At 44.2% G+C, this 25,119-nt stretch overlaps 2 protein-coding genes across 2 annotated transcripts in view; both read right to left on the bottom strand.

The window, feature by feature from the left end:
• The window catches only part of LOC121537486 (partitioning defective 6 homolog beta-like), a 35,491-nt gene extending 33,083 nt beyond the window's left edge, over positions 1-2,408 (bottom strand). Inside the window, exon 1 of the mRNA XM_041845107.2 lies at positions 2,088-2,408. Within this exon, the coding sequence (XP_041701041.1) occupies positions 2,088-2,150 (63 nt within the window). The 5' untranslated portion in view covers positions 2,151-2,408. The remainder of the gene's footprint in view (positions 1-2,087) is intronic.
• A 4,270-nt stretch (positions 2,409-6,678) lies between these two features.
• Positions 6,679-14,109, bottom strand: adnpb (activity-dependent neuroprotector homeobox b). Its single transcript, XM_041846207.2, is given in 5 exon segments — positions 6,679-9,674; positions 9,677-10,771; positions 10,911-11,003; positions 11,355-11,470; positions 13,593-14,109. Coding segments are annotated over 4 exon segments (3,162 nt in total). The 5' UTR covers positions 11,463-11,470; positions 13,593-14,109; the 3' UTR covers positions 6,679-7,808.
• Positions 14,110-25,119: the final 11,010 nt, after the last annotated feature.

Below are 25,119 nucleotides of genomic sequence, written 5' to 3'. Positions count from 1 at the left end.
CTCCCCATCCAACCTGACAGAGCTTGAGAGGATCTGCAAAGAAGAATGGGAGAAACTCCCCAAATACAGGTGTGCCAAGCTTGTAGCGTCATACCCAAGAAGACTCAAGGCTGTAATCGCTGCCAAAGGTGCTTTAACAAAGTCCTGAGTAAAGGGTCTGAATATTTATGTAAATGTCATATTTCCATTTATTTATTTTTTGCTAAAATTTCTAAAAACCTGTTTGTTTTTTTTAAATCAATTTTAGAATAAGGCTGTAATGTAACAAAATGTGGAAAAAGTCAAGGGGTCTGAATACTTTCTGAATGCACTGTATGCAGGTAGTTTTGTGCCAACAAAAATAAAGGGTTAAATATGTGTCCAAAAAAACTAATATTTCCTGAGCTTTGTTATCTCCTAGATATAGGATAGACACTTCAAAACCTTATTCCTTATGATTTATTATTGTTTGCCATTTATGAATGTGTTATTCAATGCGTTTCAATCAGTTATAATAGTAAAGGCCAAATTCAACATTTTATAAAATAAAACTCTACCACATAGTGGTCGTGAGTCAATTGGTTGAGTGTCTAGTAGTCCAGAGCGTCACTCAGTTAGTATAAACACTGATTATGTGTCCTTGGCTTGTATGTGTGAAAATGAGTACAATCTGTGCATCAGTTAAAATGTTCAATATGCAGATGTGGGTGTGCTTGTGCCTGTGTATGTCATAGCAGCCTATAATTACAGAGATAAGGACTCACACACCCATCTCGATCGCTGGCACATCGATAGGAAAAGCACTGATCTGAAATCTACCAAGTCCATCACACTGTGGTCACTGGTTGCAGTAACTCTTGTTGGTGGTACTCTATTAGAGAGGGCAGTTTGCCACAAACATGTTTTGTTTGACATGGTTGGAGTAATGCCTGTTGCCAAAGTGAAACGAAAGACAAGGGTTGGATCCTCCCGTCCCTTTTTTGCATTACGATGATGCACCCAGCGACTAGCAGTGTTGTGGTTACTGCTGCACAGTGCTGGGGACTGGGTTTGTATGGTTGATTAGTACCCCATTGTCTAATCAGGCTGGAGATGACAAACAAATTGTATTCTTCTTTATCTGCACTTGGGAAACTGGGGATCAGTACCATTGTCACCCTTTTCATGAGACTAATGTCTAACCTTAACAACATCTCATAACATGTATTGATGAAAAAGTTAGTGTTTTGAATGGATTTAGGGACCCCTGCATTATTATTAGTGACATTCCAATAGTGACACTGAATATTAATTTGGGGATAATCACAATAATGGGAAATGTAGCTATTTAGAGGTATGGAATATTGAACCCAAACTGCGCAATGACTTATGTTTACTATTAGAAATCATATGCGGAAGGAACCAAGATCACCTGTGCCTTTGGCACCTGCGCACGGGACAATGAACAGCAGAATGACTTGTCAGCGCTCTAGGCCAACAACCTTCATAACCGATTAGCAAACCTAATTAACAACCAGACAGTAGGCGATGCAATCTCAGATGCTTTTAAAGCTTGTTAAGTATGGCTATTTTAGTTATTTTATTGTAACCATAAATATTCACCCAATCAGATCATATAAAATTGTGTAACATATTGTCCAAACTCAACCACAACAATGTGTGGTTCGCTGACAAGTATTCGCTCATTATGTGGGTGGCTGGGTACAGTCACAACATTGCCTAATCTCCAAAGCTTTTGACAGGGTTCCGACCGCGGCGTAATAATAGAATTCGTACAAATAATGTGGTAAAACATCGATCCATGCATTGGATACCAACACATGCCTTCCTCACACCAATCCACATTTTACACTTGTTTGTTCGTTCGCTGGCTAGATAACTGGCTCTAGATAACTGGCTGGCCAACTAGCTAGCAAGCAAACTGGTACAGCTAACTGGCGCAGAAGAGACAATTGAATTACAACATAACTTGCTGACAAGCCACTTAGCAGGCTAATTTAGCCATCATTTGTAAGTAGTAAGCTAGGAGCCTTCAATAACTCATAAAATAGTTACATAGTAGCTGTTTTGTACTGGCAACTAGCTAGCTAATATTGCAAGCAACGCACCTTGCTCTTCACCTCCACGGCGCTCAGAGTTCGGTTGCTCGGCACTCGGTGGTTCTTGTTCATCTTTCGCTAGCAGGACCGCCACAGCAGCACACACTTGCCCTCGCGGGGCTGCCCTCGTCTGTTTCGCACTCCGCTATATCCCAAATGATATCAACACAGGTATTCCAGTTAGCTGTGTGTCCTCATAAGACACTTTAATTCCCTCGTTTGCGTTGTCCTCCTCCGAGAATGCGACAACCGCTGCCAACCAACCTGCTGTAACTTATCTTCTCATACTCGCCACATCGCCAGCTAACCACTTCATCGTCCTGTGTGACGCTTTCACGCACCCAGGAAACTGCGCTCGTTCCCAACAGGCGCGTTCCCGCTTGTAAGAATCAAGTAAAACTTAGCTTGATCACTTTTTACCTGTAAAAATGTATTAGCTTATATGACGTAACCAAAAAGTAAATCAATGTTTGTCTCTTGTCCACATAATAAAATAATCTTGTCTAACTGTTTTTCTGTTTGTCTGCATGTCCTAAGTGTCTTTTAAAATGGTCAAGTGTTTTTAGTACAAAGAAAGTAGCCCTAAGAACTACAGGTGCTATATTTCTGTCTATAAAGTAAATCAAAGATAAACATTCACAAATTCACCTTGGCCAAGGTGTTTGCTCCACTCCTTTCCCAAACTCCTTACTGTTCGTATCTTATGAAATTGCGATATCTTGTGGCCATCTTGTGTTAGCGCAGACCATTGTCCTCAAAAGATGCAATCCAGCTATTTCAAATTTACATACAATATGAGCATCGATTATATGAGTCAGAAACATTTATTCTAGTGTCAAAATGTACTAAAATGTGCAAATAGGAAAATGTTGGTCATAAAGTCAGTCTCATCCAAAACTGAGATTTGCGAGATGATAGGAAAAAATGTCATGGAATGAAGGGTACCATAACAGTTTTCATTTGGTTGCGTTTATGGTGCGTTCAAGACAACTGGGAACTTCGGATAAACCGAAGTCAAGTCATGACGTCAGTGATCTTCAGGACGGAAAGTCAGAGCTCTAGAAAGAGGCCAGTGTTCCCGACTTGGAATTCCAAGTTGGATGACATGCAAATAGATTTTTCCAAGTCGGAGCTAGTTTTTTCGAGTTCCCAGTTGTCTTGAACTCAAGGAAGTCGGAGATTTCCGAGTTCCCAGTTGTTTTGAACGCGGCATTATTTCAATTCTGCCCACATGCCCACAGTTGGCAGGCAGCACCCAAGTAATCATCAATTCTGAGCGCAGCTGCACACGACCCAGATCGTAATGCCCATGGTCATTTGGTTTAACATTTGATATCCCTATGGGGCTAGTTAGGGACCATCAGTAGCCTAAATTACCCAATATGCATGGCCCAATATTTTAAAATGTCAATAGTTTCAAATGCCAAATTTCAATTACTTCAATTGTGTACAGATCCATGAGGTGATGGCGGATGAATGGCACGACAATTGGCCTCAGGATCTCCTCACAGTATCTCTGTACATTCAAATTGCCATCGATAAAATGCAACTGTGTTCGTTGTCCATAGGTTATGCCTGCCCATACCATAACCCCACCGCCACCATGGGGCACTCTGTTCACAACGTTGACATCAGCAAACCGCTCACCATATACGCTGTCTGCCATCTGCCCGGTACAGTTGAAACCAGGATTCATCCGTGAATAGCATACTTCTCCAGCGTGCCAGTGGCCATCGAAGGTGAGCATTTGCCCACTGAAGTCGGTTACGACGCCGAACTGCAGTCAGGTCAAGACTCTGGTGAAGACGACAAGCACGCAGATGAGATTCCCTGAGACGTTTCTGACAGTTTGTGCAGAAAATATTTGATTGTGCAAACCCACAGTTTCATCAGCTGTCCGGGTGGCTGGTCTCAGACGATCCCGCAGGTGAAGAAGCCGGATGTGGAGGTCCTGGGCTGGCGTGGTTACATGTGGTCTGCGGTTGTGAGGCCGGTTGGACGTACCGCCAAATTCTCTAAAACGACGTTGGAGGCAGCTTATGGTAGAGAAATGAACATTCAATTCTCTGGCAACAGCTCTGGTGGACATTCCTGCAGTCACCATGCCAATTGCACGCTCCCTCAACTTGAGACATCTGTGGCATTGTGTTGTGTGACAAAACTGCACATTTTAGAGTGGCCTTTTATTGTCCCCAGCAGAAGGTGCACCTGTGTAATGATCATGCTGTTTAAACAGCTGTTTGATGTGCGACACCTGTCAGGTGGATGGGTTATCTTGGGAAAGGAGAAACGCTCAGTAACAGGGATGTGAACAAATTTGTGCACAAAATTTGAGAGAAATATGCTTTTTGTGCATATGGAACATTTCAGGGATCTTTTATTTGTTGCGTTTATATTTTTGTTCAGTGCATTTCACTCATATTGTAATTAATTATAGGTCAAATGTCATAGAAATCTGGAAACACTGGACACTTACTTTAAAGGTTGACTTTGGGCAAAAACGTAAAAACTGAATAACTGATCAATGCACCATTATAAATTGGATAGTTTGAGCACTGAATACTGATTGGCTGAAAGCTGTGGTATTTCAGACCGTATACCAATCAGACCGTATCCCACGGGTATGACAAATCATTTATTTTTACTGTTCTAATTATGTTAGTAGCCAGTTTATAATAGCAATAAGGCACCCTTGTGGTATACGGCTAATATACCACGGCTAGTGGCTTTATCCAGGCACTCAGCGTTGCGCATAAGAACAGCCCTTAACCGTGGTATATTGGCCATATACCACACCTCCTCGGGCCTTAATGCTTAAAAAAAAAACTTTCTTACCGATCTTCCGTCCTAAAACAAATCCTTTGAAATTACATCAATATATAGTGGAGGAGTAACTGGCTAGCTACAGGTGGCTAGCTTAGCTAACGAACTAGCTAAGTCGGGATGCGCATGACCAGGATGACACATCGATGAACCACACCCCATTTCTGTTTGGAAACTGAGAAAGAGGAGTTGGACCGTTTTTTTTGTGCCCAAAGTCAACCGTTAAGGCTAATTTCCTGCAATTCTACACATGTTACCATTGTTTATGATGCGTTTTTTATTTTTTATTTAAAGAAATTATTGGGGGGACGAATCAACCTGTTCTGAATGTTGTGGGAGACATGTCCCCCCATCCCCTGTGGCATTTTTGCCTTAACATCAAAAATACCTGTGCTGACTGTCCCTAACCTTTGGTGCACTTGTCTCAATGCTTGCAGTGTGCTGTGTCTAACACTAGAGACATTACAGAGACAAGAGCTAGTCTCTAACTCCAGGGGGCGCCAGTCATAGCTCCCTTCCCCTCCCCCTCCCTCCCTCCCGGTCTCCCTTTCTTCCTTCACTCCCTTCCCCGCTCCCCTCCTTCCCCCTTCACTCCCTCCCTCTCTCTCTCTTCTCCCGTTCTCCCCTCCCTCCCTTTTTCTCTTTCGGCTCCCTTTCTCCCCTCCTTCCCCTTCCCCCCTCGCTTCCCTCTCTCTCTCTTCTCCCCTCCCTCCCTTTCTCTCTCTCGGTCTCCTTTTCTCCCTTCCCTCCTCTCCCTGTCTTCATGTCTCCCTCCCTTTCTCACAACCTTCCCCTCCCCCCTCGCCTGCCTGTCTGCCTCCCTTTCTCCCCTCCCCCGCCTCGCTCCCTCCCCCTCTCTCGCTTAGTCTCCCTTCCTCCCCTCTCTCACTCAGCCTCCCTTCCCCCTCAATCTGCTTAGCGCTCTTGCTGCTCACAGCACTGCAGATGAGGCCTCCACGTCCCCCAGTCTGCTAGGCCTCTCTTCCAGCCTCCCCCGCCTCCCTTCAGCCTCCCCCTGCCACTCCCTCCCTCCCTGCTGCTCCTCATACCAGCATTGCAACACTAAACAAGCCAGCAAGGGAGAGGGTGCTCTCGCTCTCTCTCTCTTTAGAGGGGCAATTTCCCTCCATTTTATATCCTTCCTACCAGGAGACAAGGGACTGTCAGCCTATCTATGGTATGGAACATAAGCACAATACCCCCCCACATTTGCAACATACTGATTTACTCACACAAATTATCACTACAACACAATCAAACAAAGGTAGTCAATAGGACTCAGTCATTCTGTTTTTGTTTGGCACCATATCGATACACATAGGAGCAGATGGTGCGCCTCAGCAATGGGTTAGCCTAATACATGCATTCTCTTCTGAGTCCAACTGTTGACTTCTCATCAACCATCTAACCATAAGCATCTCACCCGTGGGTGCATTTAGTCCAGATACCTCATTCTCCAAAGTCACTTTCACAGACTAGCATAGCTCACATAGCCTAGATGTGTATTCTGTTCCAGGTGAAATACAACAATTCACAAAGCATTAGAACCCCATATATTACACACCTAAAACCTTGTGGTTTAGGATTCACTGTAAATACCTAAGATAATAGGATTTGCACCACCAGTGACTGTGTGCTGCTCATGGGTTACATTTGGAAAACCTAACTTGTGGTGCTACTTCTTGAAACAACAGTACATAGTCTCCATAAAGGGGTGTGTCACATGAAAGAGAATTAGACAAAGGAAATGGGAAAAAAGGCAAGAGTAGGAGAACTGTGAGAAGCACAATATAGCACTTTATTGTTCATAAATGCTTAAGTGAAAAATGTAAAACAAAAACACACAAATTGAAGATCACAAATTAAAACACACAGAAAAGTCATTAATAGCAAATGCTCTCTCAGTTTCACAAGCCACAGCAAACATCCATTCTCGGGGGGAAAATAAGTAAAAGATAGGTACATGAAAAGAGACAAAGCAAGTACAGTCTAGACTACAAAGCACTGGGCTACAGAGATCAGTTGAAATGCCCCTTTACTCTAACCAAGTGGGAGGATAAGAACATGAGAAACTGTTTTTTTCAATAGAACCAAAGTTATTACTGCAAAAAAAAAAAAAAGAGTACAATCAATCAATAATCAACAAACAGCGAAAAACTAAAGCAATCGATTATGTTCATTTAAATTTGGATTTATATATAGATATATTATTTAGCAAAAATTTTATGGTTTTCTTAAAAAAATAAACAAAAACATACAGAAAATACCAGCCACCAAAGCGACATTATCGTCTAGCGAACTAATGTAGAACATACGAGGCTAGCTTGTATACAGAAAGAATAGCTCATCTTTTATGAGTACATCTACAGCAACTTCTCTCCAAACATGTCTAAAAGACTGTACAAATATACATGAGCTATTCCTGCATGACTACATGAAACATTTGGGATATTCTAGTTTTACTTAAAACCTAGTAACTCGTAATGACTCAAATGTTTTTGCCACAGTGTAACTTGTGGCCAAATGGACAATAAGTACTTATCTGAATTTTGTAGTAAAGTAAATAGAAGGCAAACCATTTCCTATCGTTTGGTGCATCTTCAGTGTTTTCTTTTTTTCACCCTGGAGGAAAAGTTTAATCTTTGTTCACAAATCTTATGTGACTCCTAACTACTTCTCACTGCAGAGCAGCTTCAATTGGCTTTTGACTTGACCAAACGCCATTGGATGGCTTGTTGTAGAGAAAAGGGAAGAAGCTCTCCTTAATACTCTCCCCTTGTTGTCCCTCATGTCACCATTGACCATTTCCAGCTCTAGAGTTCTGGTGAGGCAGAGTTGTTGGCATGGATCAAATGTTAGTAACTTATCTGTGTGCATGTTATTTGTTTGTATGTGTGTGTCCATTGGTCAGACCTGCTGCTTGCCGAGTTGGGCACTTGTTTTTCCACTTTCTGATTGTCCCAGTTTGGCAATAGCTTCCTTCCCCTTAACCGGTCTCTCCGGCAACGCCGAGGAGCCATATCCATTCTCTACATGACCCTCTTCTTCCTCCTCTTCCTCCTCTGACCCATCCTCCATATCCTCTAGGTCTGAGCTGGAGTGGGCTCCTGTCCCTACCACCTCTCCCTCTCTCCCTGCAGCCAGCCTGTCATTACCCGTGGAATTCAGTTCTACTACTCCCGTTTCATCCTCCTCCTCGTCATCATCTTTCATTTCATCCTTATCGCTGTCTGAGTCAATAGCGATGGGTTCTGAGAGATACTGAGGCCCTCTCTGTTTTAAGGTGCTTCCGATTGTCTTGTTTTGGTCGCTCTTGGCACCACCAACGGTGGTGGCACTGGCCCCACTGTCAGACCCTGCTGGCGTACCCTGCTGGAGTGTAGCACCACCGTTAGCCGCAGCTCTCTCCTCTATGCGCAGGATGGCCTGCTCAGACCGCCCTATGCACGTCCTAGACGTCCGCCTCTCCACTGTCTCTCCACTTTCTTTGCCCTCAGACAAGCACTCAGGGTCAAAGGTCAGTTCGTGGCTGAGCCGACTGACCTCCCACATGTTGAAGCCCAGCAACACCTTGGCCTTCTGGGTCTCACAGTCCCGCGTGCATATCCTCCTGCGGTTGGTGAAGTGGCTGGAGATATCAGACTTCCACAACCACAGACTGGCGGCTAGCTTCTCCACCTCCCTACGCGTTGGGTAGGGCTCACGGTTGAAGTACTGCGTCAGGAAGGCTTTCCGCGCCTCGTACGACTCATCCTCGTGTCCTTTGGGGTCAAGGACCAGGTTGACAGGATCGTCTGGGTTCTCTACAAAAGCCACAGGGCCCTCCTGCTCTCCAGGCAACAGCTTACGCCGCTTTGGGTCGTTAGGGTCACAGTTCTCAAAGCCGGCCCGTTTGAGGGCAGTGCCCTGGGCCTGGGAGACCCTGGGGGAGGGCGCAGGCCTGCTGTCTTGCCCATTCTGGGTCTTGCCCACACCACGGCAGTGCACCAGGTGCAGTGTGATGGTGGAGGCGGTCATGTTGCTTGTGTACACACCCAAGCAGTGAATACATTTGTAGGTTAGTTTTTTCTCCACTGGGTGCACTGTTTGGATGACCTGGTGCCTCTCCCTCAAGTGGTGTGCCAGTGCATCAGAGATGGGGCCCTTGAGGATGGAGAAGCACAGCGGGCACAGAGTCTTGCCCACGTCTTTCTTGTACGGCACAGCCGCCTGAGGTGCACTCTTGGGAGGTGAACCATCTTCAGATTCAGAGGGCATCTTTGGGGGTTGGCTGGGCACGGTCCTCTTGCCAGTCTGTGTGGAAGAGGAGGCACTCTGGGCATGGAAGGCCACGGACTCCTCTGGCGCGTCCCTCATGTTGTAGGTGGTGACAATCAGCTGGACGTTCTTGGGGTTGCCCTGCTGCAAAGTGAGGTCAAAAGTCAGAGGGGAGTCAGTGCGCGGCCCCACCGTCTCGTCCGGGTGGGACTGTCGCATGTGTGCCACAATCTTCTCCACATCGTTGAAGGTGGCGCGGCAGTGTGGGCAGGACAGGCCGTGGATCAGCATGTGGTTGAGGAGTGTGTCGCTGGGCAGGTAGCGGTTGCAGTACAGACACTTGCTGGTAAAGTTGTGTATCTTCATGATGTAGTTGGCCACGGCAGGGACCTTCTCCGCCTTGTGCTCCTTCTCAAAGTGCGAGCTGTACACATTCTCAGGGAAGAGCTCGTTGCAGATGGTGCAGATCTTCCACTTCTGGGTGTAGGACGTGCCCAGGACTGAAGAGCCCCCTTCCCCTTGGCCGTGACTGAGGCAACCGTAGTTGCAGCTGCCTGGACCCGGGAGTTCAGCTGGGTGGGCTTGAGTGTAGACGAGGTGGAACTCACCACTATGGGGCTCCGCAAGCCACCAGGGAGGTTCTGTTTGGCAGCCTGCGAATGCTGGGGCACAGACACCTGTGCGTTGCCGGGTAGAGTGATTCTCACCTGTTGCCCGCCTATAGAGAAGGACTGAGTGGTCCCGCTCTTTAACCCAAAAGCCCCCTGCTTCAGGTGAGACCCAGGCAGGAGTCCCGTTGAGCTCAGGCCTGACTTTGGGATGACGATCCTGCTGAGCGGCTGGGTGGGAAGGGAGCGGACTCCCCCCACTGTGGTGGTCACCAGCTGACCTTTGGGTCCTACCCCAATGACAGTCTTTTCCCCCGGCTTGGGGGATACCATGATGACAGGCTTGACCCGTGGCACCACCACGTTTGTGTGACCAATCATGGCAGTCACCTGGTAACCAATGCGCTCGTGGTCCTCAATAACATGCTGCACAAGTGCCTCATAGGTGCGTAGCACAAAGAGACAGCGCTTGCAGTGGATGGTGTTGCTGTTGGCGTTAGCATTGACATTGGTATTAGTATTGGTGTTGCTGCTGTCTGTGTTCCCTGTGCCCGTTGTGGCGCCTGCTGCAGCACCGTTAGGTGTGGTCTTTTCCCCAGGCTTAATCAGGTAGGGTGCAGCCACATGCTGAAAGTGTTCTCTGTAGATGTGCTTGCGCACCACGTTGTAAAGCGGGTCCCTGTAGGTGCACTTCTTGCAGTAGTACACCGCCTGCTCGATGCTCTCTCCAGGCCTCTTGCCCAGCTGCATGCCGTCCTTCAGCCCCCCCATTGCCCCCTGCATGCCCCCGGGACCCTGGCGCACCACGTTGTTGGGCATGTGGAACAGCTTGATGTGCGTCTCCAGGGTCTTCTTGTTCCCATTGTAGGTGCAGTAGGGGCAGTTAAGCAGGATGCGGCTCTCAAAGTCCTCGCTGTGGACATTGCGGAAGTGGCTCTTGTACGCCGAGAAGAACTTGGAGGAGAAGGGGCAGCCGGAACAACAGAAAGGCTTTGATCTGTATTCCTGGGAGACAAGGGTAAAATAAGATGACAGCGGTCAGTCAGTTGTTGATGTTTATCAAATGTAAATAAAACATTGTTTATTGAAAATAAGCAGACACAATAACAATACAATTAACAGTGGGTTCCAGTGAGCCACTCACCTGGGCTTTGGTCAGTGAAGGATCCCATATACACACATCATCCCAGGTGGTGTGCTTGATGTAGAACTCATTAGGTACATAGTCTTTGTAGTCCTAAGGGGAGAGAATGACATGATCACAATTAATATATAATCAATAAAAACAAAGTCTGATAGAGGTGATTTGCTAGGAGGGGTTTTAAAGACCACAACCTTTGTGAATGTTATTATTGTTGTGGACTGGGCTTATTATAACATCAAACCGACAAAGTGATGGACATCATAAACATGAGAAATTTGAGAACTCCTGTGTTGATGGTTGAAACAATGACTGATTGTTTAATTAGCTATTCATGAATGAGCTATTATTTCTTCAAGTTTGAAAAAACAGTGTGATGAAGTGTGGTCAAGGGCATGATGCTCATCCACAGATAATAGAACAGTTCAAACTCTATGTGCTGCTCACCTCAATGCGGTCTTTACAAAACTCCAGGCCGATGTCTCCCAGAACCCGCTTGACATTTCTCCTGGCTTTCCGTAAGCTGCCCAGGTTGTTGACCGGGAGCTGGAACATGCTGGCCACTTGGAGAAGGGAGGGACACAGGTGTGAGTAATAGGTGAGGTCAGGTAGGTCAACATATGTACTAAGCATTGTTGTAGAGAGCAGAGTTCAGCAGACCCAACACAAAAACCTTAGTGTTACCCTGGCTGACAGAAACACACTTCCCCCTACATTAACATAAATCACTGGAGTGACTAGCGCTCCTATGAGGGAAAAAAGCCACAAGAGAACGTGCTGTCTGTCAGTCACCTTTCATCATAAAACCATCGGTGGTTTTCCTCAGCAACATTACTCATCATGTCTATCCATTATGACCCTACCACCATCTTTATGTGACTGTCTGGACTGTTCGGATTGTTATATTACAGTCAACACTAAACAATCAAAACACTGTAGAATGATTCTCTCCTCAGGTCAACGGTCAGAGAGGACAAGATGCTTTAGTGACAAACAGCATGAGACCAAACACTCTTCACCTATCCAGTGATGTCATAGCTCTAGTTGTATGTTCCAGAAGATGCAACTATGGTACAGTGCTGCTGAGCTGAATGCCGTCTGTCTGGCTGGCTGTCTGTCTGTCTGACTCCCATGGCGTGTAGATGGCGCTAGAGGACAGCTCTGCCTCCATTATGTAAGGCCTCCATTGCTCTGCCTGCCCCTTTTTGCAGCCTCTCTGCAATCACGGAATGGCGCCTCCTATTGAGTCAGCAGCAGAGCCCAACATTTACAATATGTCTGCAGTGTATTTTGGGGGGAAGGGGAGGGGAGTGGGGGCTGGGTGGGTAGCTGGCAGAGAATAGCCACTCTCTACAGCTGAGGCGAGAGGAAGAGAGGAAGAGGAGAATAGCAGAAAAGGAGATAGTAGTAGTCTATATTTTACCCATAAACCTTAGGCCTAACTAAAAAAAAATCCCTTTCCCATGTCCTCTATAAGTGAGTTCTGTCCTCAAAGCATCAATGATGACATTCCCTCTGGTCACCATAAGATCCTCCAAACTCACATTGTTTACAAAAATAAAAGTTGATGTTTCAGTCATACCCTCTTTAAGCAAATTGTCACCTATGACCATAAACACCAAAAGGAAGAGAGTTGGCATTTAAGTAGAACACCTATCTAAATGACCAAAAGGTTAAATCAGGATCACCACATTCTTCCTCCTGATTGCCCTCACACAGGGACCATGGGAACAGATGGTTGAATCAATAGAGTACCAGTATAAAACTAACCTCGAAGACCATGTTGACACCTTACATAAGTTGCTGGCAACATTGTATCACTTAGCCATTATGATAATTGTGAGGTGAATAAAGGAGGTGAAACTTAGCTATCTGACGTCAGTTGTTTCCACACAAAATCAAATGTGCGACCTGCAGATCCCCCTTGTCACCTATACACACTCTGTAGGCAAGTTGCTGAATGAGTCTGACTAACGTACCAGTTAGCTGCCAGCTAGATTATAACACCCCGGTTCAGATCTCTTTTAAATAATGGGGGAAAAATACCATTACATTTGATTATAGGAGGGACCTGATATAGGTAAATGTGTCTATTAGCTAGGGGAGTAATGTTAGAGGAGGTTACGAGCTATCGTCTCCCCCCTTCAATTTGGCTAAATGATGGCTTTGATTGAAGTCAATGATGAATATCGTTTATGGCTATCTGGTCGACCAATGAAAGAGGATACAAATATGTATTACTCGATTAGCTACTACGTGTATCATACCTCTTGGTTCTATGCCTTAATAACGTCTGGTTTGGTAATACTGTTACCAGATCGATAGCTGATCGCTTCCTCGCAGTAGCTAGTCACCCACCACAAAGGGAAGCGCACGTAAAACACAGCGAGCAAGCAGCTGCTATCTGAGTACTAGAAAGGAGCCCCGCAGGAGCTCTTCAGTAGGTGCTGATTTTGAGCGCTACTCCGTGCCCAAGTTTAACTGGCCAAAAGTGGTACGATGTTTACCGACAACTTATGATATACGGTATCACAATACTCCACATAATGTTGTTTCATTTGTTATCATCAATACATATCAAGCTAAAGTCTAACATTTTCGCCGACCGAATAGCGGCAACGCATCATCGTAGTTAACCCGCCTAGCTAGTGAGGTTGTATGAAAAGCGGAGTGTGACGAGTTTACCTGGTTTGAAATACGGTGGTCCCGTTGGTGTAAATTATTTCAATTACGAGAAACTGTGAGACAAATCGTTGTGCACTCTCACGTTCCCTCCTATTCCTCCAAATAAGCAGCCGGGACTAACCGCCTTGTCGTCTACTCTCCAAGTGGTCACACCACACCGAGAGGGAGCTCGACTCCTCTCACTATCCGACACAGAGTATCTTCTCGACTGGCGGGGATGAGGTGCCGCTGAAACTCATTTAGCTAGATGAACATCGAAAATGCCCATTGTAGGAAAAGATAAAGTAGCGTTGTCAATATTACGATGTAGTTACCCCTCATCCAAAAATGTGTTAACTATGTGACTGTTTACTGATAATAATGCATTCCCATCTCTTCCCTATAGAGACAATACACCCATCCTAGACTATAAACTGCCCTATCCAAAATGGCGCAATTGAAAGGGCGGAAGTGACATGTGTTTGATTAGCATAAAAAGCTAATTGTGATATCCAAATGAGTCGAGATTTATAAAACTAAATTACTGTGTGGTAATCAAGTCTAACCTCTTACCGCGCAAGACAGGCCTCAGATTTTGGCCTCGGTCGTTCTTCAACGTCTGCCAATTTCTATGCCTGGGGGATTGGGGTAAACAAGCTCGAGCTGCAATTACCAGATTGAACCAACAGGAGGCGCCCTCTAGTTGAGCATGAACGCATGCGTTAAGACTAGCTACAACTGGCGCCCTCCCCTGCAGAGGGTCGGATGTATACTGTACAGTGCCTCAGTACTAACACAGTGCCTTTGCACTTGCCCAATGTCAGAGTGCTATGAGAACAGTAGGTGGCGCTGTTCTATGCTGGCACTTAACTCACCGGGACTACTTTCCTCAGAGACTGGGCAGCTCCCAAGCCTGAGAGCATATTGTTCTCTGCCCATTTTAGCATTGGCCCCTTGGAGAGATTGGGGTGGGGGTGGATGGAGAGACCTCTTTATGTTAATACTGGATTTCAATTGATGGGTGATAGTATGACATGGATAGTATAACATGGCCTCATTGGAGGTTTCTCAGCTTTTTGTGTTTTCCATGTAGAGGTCTTCTCGGGTCCGGACTCGAGGACAATCAGACCCAGACGGACCCGATCATTTTTTAAAAGGGGGACTCGAATGGACCCAACGACAACCAGACCTAGACCCGACCCGTACCCAAATGGGTCTGGGTCTGACCAGACCCAATTGCACCCAAGTGACAAAAAGCTGATGTTTATCAGCCAAGTTGCTCTTATGGTTAATGAATAGGTCTTTATATGCTGGCTAGGCCTTCTATAAGTCAATAACTTGACCTTATTAGCGTAAAATAAATATGCTATATGCCAGTGGTCACCAAGTCAAGATAATAATATAATAATATATGCCATTTAGCAGACGCTTTTATCCAAAGTGAGATCACTTTCTGGGTCAAAATGCAAGCCAAGATCTACCGCTCAGATTTGTTTTAAAAACATGGCTTAAAAAAACGTAAGCCTATGAAATATTAACCAATTAAAAACAGTTATGTAGCAATGATGTTTGTGCAGTAAGCTATAGGCCCAATACATTATCACTGCATATTGGCTATGCTTAAATTGCCCTTCCAATGTTGTTCTTCTCAGACCATTTTAAAATTATATTTCTGGACTGATGGCCTGCATCTGATGGTCAGTCTGAGGGAAGGGAGGAGCAGCGGTGAGGCTGCCTCTCACCGACACTGTCCCTTCGCTGTCCCTCCCTCCACTGAGAAAAGTGGACACAGTTTTCCAGCTGATCGCGAAAGCATTATTTCTGCCTCATGCATCAATTCATGGTGTTACTCCTATGACCAGAGAAAGTGAAATATTCCTCTATTAAAAAAGACACAAGCCGCTAATAAGAACAACGTGAGCTTATCGAAACACTTTGCTATACTCATTCATTGCAGCTGCAGTGCTGGTTGTAGCGTGAGTGAAAGTATGGAGAATGCACATTTATTGCTTATAAAACTGTTGAACAAAGTGACAGTGCTGAATAACAACTTAAACATGAACATACTCATAAAAACAGCAGCTCTTTGCTGTATTTGTTGAGTCTCTCTCTAGTCATGGTTTTAAAAGTTTTGAAATCTCACATGATCAACTTTGCTGTGCGTTTGAGGCTTCATTTTACAGTTTATGGAGATCGGTTGGTGACCACTGCTATAGGCTATGCAGAGCCGTGGTCGGGTCCATTCGGGTCGATCACCTGTAGTTACATACATTACCTTCAGAAAGTATTCACAACCCTTTACTTTTTCCACATTTTGTTGTGTTACAGCCTGAATTTAAAATGGATTAAATAGAGATTTTGTGTCACTGGCCTACACACAATACCCCATAATATCAAAGTGGAATTACATTGCCTTCAGAAAGTATTCATACCCCTTGACCATAGCTGCGGGATATACTCCTGAGTGGCGCAGTGGTCTAAGGCACTGCATCGCAGTGCTAACTGTGCCACTAGAGATCCTGGTTCGAATCCAGGCTCTGTCGCAGCCGGCCGCGACCGGGAGACTCATGGGTGGCGCACAATTGGCCCAGCGTTGTCCAGGGTAGGGGAGGGAATGGCCGGCAGGGATGTAGCTCAGTTGATAGAGCATGGCGTTTGCAACGCCAGGGTTGTGGGTTCGCTTCCCACGGGGGGCCAGTATAATTTTTTTTTTTTTAAATAATAATAAATATGTATTCACTAACTGTAAGTCGCTCTGGATAAGAGCGTCTGCTAAATGACGTAAATGTAAATGTAAGTAGTTTGGGGGTGATGTATATTTTTTCCGGGGAGGGGGGGTGCTAAGATTTATTTGTCGACGGCGCTACAGTTGGCTCTCTCGGTCCGCTAATAAAAGACTAGTAAAGGGCCAGTGCACTACTTATGTGATTTTTTCTTTTTTTTCTTCTAATTTTTCAGGGGATGCTGCAGCACCCTCAGGATCCCTACTTCCTGTGGCTATGCCTTTGACTTATTCCACATTTTGTTGTATTACAGCCTGAATTCAAAATGGATGTAATATTTTTTTAAATCTCACCCATCTACACATAATGACAAAGTGAAAACATGTTTTTCGATATTTTTGTAAATGTATAGAAAATGAAATATATAATTTACATAAGTATTCACACTGCTGAGTCAGTACATGTTAGAATCACGATTGGCAGCGATTACAGCTGTGAGTCTTTCTGGGTAAGACTAAGAGCTTTGCACACCTGGATTGTACAATATTTGCACACTATTCTTTTTTAAATTCTTCAAGCTCTGTCAAGTTGGTTGTTGATCATTGCTAGACAGCAATTTTCAAGGCTTGCCATTGACTTTCAAGACGATTTAAGTACAAACTGTTAGGCCACTCAGGAACATTCAATGTAGTCTTGGCAAGCAACCCCAGTGTATATTGGAGCTTATGTTTTAGGTTATTGTCCTGCTGAAAGGTGAATTTGTCTCCAAGTTTCTGTTGGAAAGAAGACTGAACCAGGTTTTCCTCTAGGATTTTGCCTGTGCTTAGCTCTATTTTTCTACTTATTATTTAAAAAACTCTGCAGTCCTTGCCGATGACAAGCATACCCATAACATGATGCAGCCACCACCATGATTGAAAATATGAAGAGTGGTACTCATTGATGTGTTGTGTTGGATTTTCCCCAAACATAACACATTGTATTCAGAACATAAAGTACATTTCAGTTTACTTTAGTGCCTTATTGCAAACAGCATGCATGTTTTGGAATATTTTTTATTCTGTACAGGCTTCCTTCTTTTCACTCTGTCAATTAGGCTAGTATTGTGAAGTAACTACAACGTTGTTGATCCATCCTCAGTTTATTTTCCTACCACAGCCATTAAACTTTGTAACTGTTTTAAATCCCTGAGCGGTTTCCTTCCTCTCCGGCAACTGAGTTAGGAAGATCGCCTGTATCTTCGTAGTGACTCAGTGTATTTATACACCATCCAAAGTGTTGTTAATAACTTCACCATGCTCAAAGGGATATTCAATGTCTGCTTTTCTTTATTTGTACCCATCTACAAATAGGTACTCTTCTTTGCGAGGCATTGGAAAACCTCCCTGGTCTTTGTGGTTGAATCTGTGTTTGAAATTCAATGCTCAACTGAGGGACCTTACAACTAATTGTATATGTGGGGTACAGAGATGAGGTAGTCATTCAAAAATAATGTTAAACACTATTATTGCACAAAGAGTGAGTCCATGCGACTTGTGACTTGTTTAACAAATTCTTACTCCCAAACTTATTTAGGCTTGCCATAACAAAGGGGTTGAATACTTATTGACTCAAGACAGTTCATCTTTTAATTTTTAATGAATTTGTAAAACATGCATCCTGTTTGCAATAAGGCACTAAAGTAAAACAGCAAAAAAAAAATGAAATTCCTGAATACAAAGCTTTATATTTGGGGCAAATCCAACACAAAACATCACTTGGTACCACCCTTCATATTTTTAAGCATGGTGGTGGCTGCATCATGTTACAGCTATGCTTGTCATCGGCAAGGACTAGGGAGTTTTTTTTATCTATGTACCCCTCACATAAAACGGAATGTAGCTAAGCACAGGCAAAATCCTAGAGGAAAACCTGGTTCAGTTTGCTTTCCAACAGACACTGGGATACAAATTCACCTTTCAGCAGGACAATAACCTAAAACACAAGGCCAAATATATATATTTTTTATTTTACCTTTATTTGAACACATTTACATATATACACATTTACATACAGTACCAGTCAAACGTTTGGACACACCTACTCATTCAAGGGTTTTTCTTTATTTTTACTATTTTCTACAATGTAGAATAATAGTGAAGACATCAAAACTATGAAATAACACATATGGAATCATGCAGTAACCAAAAATATATTTTAGATTTTTCAAAGTAGCTACCTTTTGCCTTGATGACAGCTTTGCACACTCTTGGCATTCTCTCAACCAGCTTCCTGAGGAATGCTTTTCCAACAGTCTTCCCACATACGCTGAGTTCCCACATACGCTGAGCACTTGTTGGCTGCTTTTCTTTCACTCTGCGGTCCAACTCATCCCAAACCATCTCAATTGGGTTGAGGTCGGGGGATTGTGGAGGCCAGGTCATCTAATGCAGCACCATCACTCTCCTTCTTGGTCAAATAGCCCTTACACAGCCTGGAGGTGTGTTTTGGTTCATTGTCCTGTTGAAAAACAAATGATAGTCCCACTAAGCGCAAACCAGATGGAATGGTGTATCGCTGCAGAATGCTGTGGTAGCCATGCTGGTTAGGTGTGCCTTGAATTCTAAATAAATCACAGACAGTGTCACCAACAAAGCACCCCCACACATGCAGAGATCATCCATTCACCTTCTCTGCGTCTCACAAAGACACGGCGGTTGGAACCAAACATTTCAAATTTGGACTCATCAGACTAAAGGACAGATTTCCACCGGTCTAATGTCCATTGCTCGTGTTTCTTGGCCCAAGCAAGTCTCTTCTTATTATTGGTGTCCTTTAGTAGTGGTTTCTTTGCAGCAATTCGAGCATGAAGGCCTGATTCATTAGAGTTAACTGCACCTCAGATTGCAGCCCAAATAAATGCTTCACAGAGTTCAAGTACAGTGAGGGAAAAAAGTATTTGATCCCCTGCTGAATTTGTACGTTTGTCCACTGACAAAGAAATGATCAGTCTATAATTTTAATGGTAGGTTTATTTGAACAGTGAGAGACAGAATAACAACAAAAAAATCCAGAAAAACGCATGTAAAAAATGTTATAAATTGATTTGCATTTTAATGAGGGAAATAAGTATTTGATCCCCTCTCAATCAGAAAGATTTCTGGCTCCCAGGTGTCTTTTATACAGGTAACGAGCTGAGATTAGGAGCACACTCTTAAAGGGAGTGCTCCTAATCTCAGCTTGTTACCTGTATAAAAGACACCTGTCCACAGAAGCAATAAATCAATCAGATTCCAAACTCTCCACCATGGCCAAGACCAAAGAGCTCTCCAGGGATGTCAGGGACAAGATTGTAGACCTACACAAGGCTGGAATGGGCTACAAGACCATCGCCAAGCAGCTTGGTGAGAAGGTGACAACAGTTGGTGCGATTATTCGCAAATGGAATAAACACAAAATAACTGTCAATCTCCCTTGGCCTGGGGCTCCATGCAAGATCTCACCTCGTGGAGTTGCAATGATCATGAGAACGGTTAGGAATGAGCCCAGAAATACACGGGAGGATCTTGTCAATGATCTCAAGGCAGCTGGGACCATAGTCACCAAGAAAACAATTGGTAACACACTATGCCGTGAAGGACTGAAATCCTGCAGCGCCCGCAAGGTCCCCCTGCTCAAGAAAGCACATATACAGGCCCGTCTGAAGTTTGCCAATGAACATCTGAATTATTCAGAGGAGAACTGGGTGAAAGTGTTGTGGTCAGATGAGACCAAAATCGAGCTCTTTGGCATCAACTCAACTCACCGTGTTTGGAGGAGGAGGAATGCTGCCTATGACCCCAAGATCAGCATCCCCACCGTCAAACATGGAGGTGGAAACATTATGCTTTGGGGGTGTTTTTCAGCTAAGGGGACTGGACAACTTCACCGCATCAAAGGGACGATGGACAGGGCCATGTACCGTCAAAGCTTGGGTGAGAACCTCCTTCCCTCAGCCAGGGCATTGAAAATGTTGTTGTGGATGGGTATTCCAGCATGACAATGACCTAAACACACAGCCAAGGCAACAAAGGAGTGGCTCAAGAAGAAGCACATTAAGGTCCTGGAGTGGCCTAGCCAGTCTCCAGACCTTAATCCCATAGAAAATCTGTGGAGGGAGCTGAAGGTTCGAGTTGCCAAACGTCAGCCTCGAAACCTTAATGACTTGGAGAACATCTGCAAAGAGGAGTGGGACAAAATCCCTCCTGAGATGTGTGCAAACCTGGTGGCCAACTACAAGAAACGTCTGACCTCTGCGATTGCCAACAAGGGTTTTGCCACCAAGTACTAAGTCATGTTTTGCAGAGGGGTCAAATACTTATTTCCCTCATTAAAATGCAAAAAAATGTATAACATTTTTGACATGCGTTTTTCTGGATTTTGTTGTTGTTATTCTGTCACTCACTGTTCAAATAAACCTACCATTAAAATTATAGACTGATCATGTCTTTGTCAGTGGACAAACGTACAAAATCAGCAGGGGATCAAATACTTTTTTCCCTCACTGTACTTGAACTCTGTGAAGCATTTATTTGGGCTGCAATCTGAGGTGCAGTTAACTCTAATGAACTTATCCTCTGCAGCAGAGGTAACTCTGGGTCTTCCTTTCCTGTGGCGGTCCTCATGAGAGCCAGTTTCATCATAGCTCTTGATGGTTTTTGCAACTGCACTTGAAGAAACTTTCAAAGTTCTTGACATTTTTTATAAATTTTTTATTTCACCTTTATTTAACCAGGTAAACCAGTTGAGAACAAGTTCTCATTTACAACTGCGACCTGGCCAAGATAAAGCAAAGCAGTGCGATAAAAACAACAACACAGAGTTACATATGGGGTAAAACAAAACAAAGTCAAAAATACAACAGAAATACATATAATATACAGTGTGTGCAAATTTAGCAAGTTATGGAGGTAAGGCAATAAAATAGGCTATAGTGCAAAATAATTACAATTAGTATTAACACTGGAATGATAGATGTGCAAGAGATGATGTGCAAATAGAGATACTGGGGTACAAATGAGCAAAATAAATAACAATATAGGGATGAGGTAGTTGGGCGGGCTAATTTCAGATGGGCTGTGTACAGGTGCAGTGATCGGTAAGGTGCTCTGACAACTGATGCTTAAAGTTAGTGAGGGAGATAAGTGTCTCCAGCTTCAGAGATTTTTGCAATTTGTTCCAGTCATTGGCAGCAGAGAACTGGAAGGAATTGCGGCCAAAGGAGGTGTTGGCTTTGGGGATGACCAGTGAGATATACCCGCTGGAGCGCAGACTACGGGTGGGTGTTGCTATGGTGACCAATGAGCTAAGATAAGGCGGGGATTTGCCTAGCAGTGATTTATAGATGGCCTGGAGCCAGTGGGTTTGGCGACGAATATGTAGTGAGGACCAGCCAACAAGAGCGTACAGGTCACAGTGGTGGGTATTATATGGGGCTTTGGAGACAAAACGGATGGCACTGTGATAGACTACATCCAATTTGCTGAGTAGAGTGTTGGAGGCTATTTTGTAAATGACATCGCCGAAGTCAAGGATCGGTAGGATAGTCAGTTTTACGAGGGCATGTTTGGCAGCATGAGTGAAGGAGGCTTTGTTGCGAAATAGGAAACCGATTCTAGATTTAACTTTGGATTGGAGATTCTTAATGTGAGTCTGGAAGGAGAGTTTACAGTCTAACCAGACACCTAGATATTTGTAGTTGTCCACATACTCTAGGTCAGACCCGTCGAGAGTAGTGATTCTAGTCGGGTGGGCGGGTGCAAGCAGCGTTCGGTTGAAGAGCATGCATTTAGTTTTACTAGTGTTTAAGAGCAGTTGGAGGCTACTGAAGGAGTGTTGTATGGAATTGAAGCTCGTTTGGAGGTTTGTTAACACAGTGTCCAATGAAGGGCCAGATGTATACAAAATGGTGTCGTCTGCGTAGAGGTGGATCTGAGAGTCACCAGCAGCAAGAGCGACGTCATTGATATACACAGAGAAAAGAGTCGGCCCAAGAATTGAACCCTGTGGCACCCCCATAGAGACTGCCATAGGTCCAGACAACAGGCCCTCCGATTTGACACATTGAACTCTTATCTGAGAAGTAGTTGGTGAACCAGGCGAGGCAGTCATTTGAGAAACCAAGGCTATTTAGTCTGCCAATAAGAATGCGGTGGTTGACAGAGTCGAAAGCCTTGGCCAGGTCAATGAAAACGGCTGCACAGTACTGTCTATTATCTATCGCGGTTATAATATCGTTTAGGACCTTGAGCGTGGCTGAAGTGCACCCATGACCAGCTCGGAAACCGGATTGCATAGCGGAGAAGGTACGGTGGGATTCGAAATGGTCGGTGATCTGTTTGTTGACTTGGCTTTCAAAAACTTTTGAAAGGCAGGGCAGGATGGATATGGGTCTGTAACAGTTTGGATCTAGAGTGTCACCCCCTTTGAAGAGGGGGATGACCGCGGCAGCTTTCCAATCTCTGGGGATCTCAGACGTTACGAAAGAGAGGTTGAACAGGCTAGTAATAGGGGTTGCGACAATTTCGGCGGCTAGTTTTAGAAAGAAAGGGTCCAGATTGTCTAGCCCAGATGATTTGTAGGGGTCCAGATTTTGCAGCTCTTTTAGAACATCAGCTGTCTGGATTTGTGTGAAGGAGAAGCGGGGGGGGCATGGGCAAGTTGCAGCGGAGGGTGCAGAGCTGGTGGCCGGGGTAGTGGTAGCCAGGTGGAAAGCATGGCCAGCCGTAGCAAAATGCTTGTTGAAATTCTCGATTATTGTAGATTTATCAGTGGTGATAGTGTTTCCTAGCCTCAGTGCAGTGGGCAGCTGGGAGGAAGTGCTCTTATTTTCCATGGACTTTACAGTGTCCCAAAACTTTTTGGAGTTAGTGCTACAGGATGCAAATTTCTGTTTGAAAAAGTTAGCCTTTGCTTTCCTAACTGCTTGTGTATATTGGTTCCTAACTTCCCTGAAAAGTTGCATATCGCGGGGGCTATTTGATGCTAATGCAGTACGCCACAGGATGTTTTTGTGCTGGTCAAGGGCAGTCAAGTCTGAGGAGAACCAGGGGCTATATCTGTTCTTAGTTCTATATTTTTGAATGGGGCATGTCTATTTAAGATTGAGAGGAAATTACTTTTAAAGAACAACCAGGCATCCTCTACTGACGGAATGAGATCTATATCCATCCAGGATACCTGGGCCAGGTCAATTAGGAAGGCCTGCTCGCTGAAGTGTTTTTGGGAGCGTTTGACAGTGATGAGGGGTGGTCGTTTGACCGCGGACCCGTTACGGACGCAGGCAATAAGGCAGTGATCGCTGAGATCCTGGTTGAAGACAGCGGAGGTGTATTTAGAGGGTAAGTTAGTCAGGATGATATCTATGAGGGTACCCATGTTTACGGATTTAGGGTTGTACCTGGTAGGTTCGTTGATAATTTGTGTGAGATTGAGGGCATCTAGTTTAGATTGTAGGATGGCCGGGGTGTTAAGCATATCCCAATTTAGGTCACCAAGCAGTACGAACTCTGAGGATAGATGGGGGGCAATCAATTCACATATGGTGTCCAGGGCACAGCTGGGGGCTGAGGGGGGTCTGTAGCAAGCGGCAACAGTGAGAGATTTATTTCTGGAAAGGTGGATTTTTAGAAGTAGAAGCTCAAACTGTTTGGGCACAGATGTTCTGTATTGACTGACCTTCATGTCTTAAAGTAATGATGGACTGTAATTTCTCTTTGCTTATTTGAGCTGTTCTTGCCATAATATGGACATGGTCTTTTACCAAATAGGGCTATCTTCTGTATAACACCCCTACCTTGTCACAACACAACTGATCGGCTCAAACGCATTAAGAAGGAAAGAAATTCCACAAATTAACTTTTAACAAGGCACACCTGTCAATTGAAATGCATTCCAGGTGACTACCTCATGAAGCTGGTTGAGAGAATGCCAAGAGTGTGCAAAGCTGTCATCAAGGCAAAGGGTGGCTACTTTGAAGAATCTCAAGTATAAAATATATTTTTGATTTGTTTAACACGTTTTTGGTTACTACATGATTCCATATGTGTTATTTCATAGTTTTTTGAGGTCTTCACTATTCTACAATGTAGAAAATAGTAAAAATAAAGAAAAACCCTTGAATCAGTAGGTGTTCTAAAACTTTTGACCAGTAGTGTATGTATATATACACTACCAGTCAAAAGTTTGGACACACCTACTCATTCAAGGGTTGTTCTTTATTTGTACTGCCCAGGTTAACATATTTTTCAGTTTACATAGATTCCAATATAGGAAAAACAGCCATGCTCCAATTTTCACAATTTCACAGGTCATACATGAACAAATAGAGTGACAATTCAAAATATTACAAAATAAAGTAAACTATTTATTTTTTACATCAATCACAGATCTATCAGTTTTGTGTGAATATAAACCCACCAACATGCATAAGTAAGTAACAAAAAGCAGTTAATCAATCTACAATAATATATAGGAAGAAGCTTGTGACTGTTTTCACTTGGACTGATGCTTCAACATCTCTATGTCTGTTTGGAGATCCAGCTGAAGCAGAGGCAGTGAATATTGATTATTTTTATGTATACTTTGTGCTTTGATTTGTCAATAATCAACTACTCATAAAAAGAGCGTAGTCTGTCCATTTTCCCTAAGCTCATTTTTATCAGTGACATAGTGCAGTTTCACGAGGTCCCAGCGCAAGGTCCGATCAAGGACCCCCCCTTGAGAGAAAATGTTGCAGTTTTAAAGCACATTTGCTGCAATTCTACACACATTGCCATGGGGCAGAGAGAAAAATGTGCTGTTTTATA

Source organism: Coregonus clupeaformis, chromosome 24 (assembly GCF_020615455.1).
Source record: "Coregonus clupeaformis isolate EN_2021a chromosome 24, ASM2061545v1, whole genome shotgun sequence".
NCBI classification, from domain to species: Eukaryota; Metazoa; Chordata; class Actinopteri; order Salmoniformes; family Salmonidae; genus Coregonus; species Coregonus clupeaformis.
The sequence above is the reverse complement of the archived record's forward strand: the minus strand, read 5'-3'. Positions and strand labels throughout refer to the sequence as shown.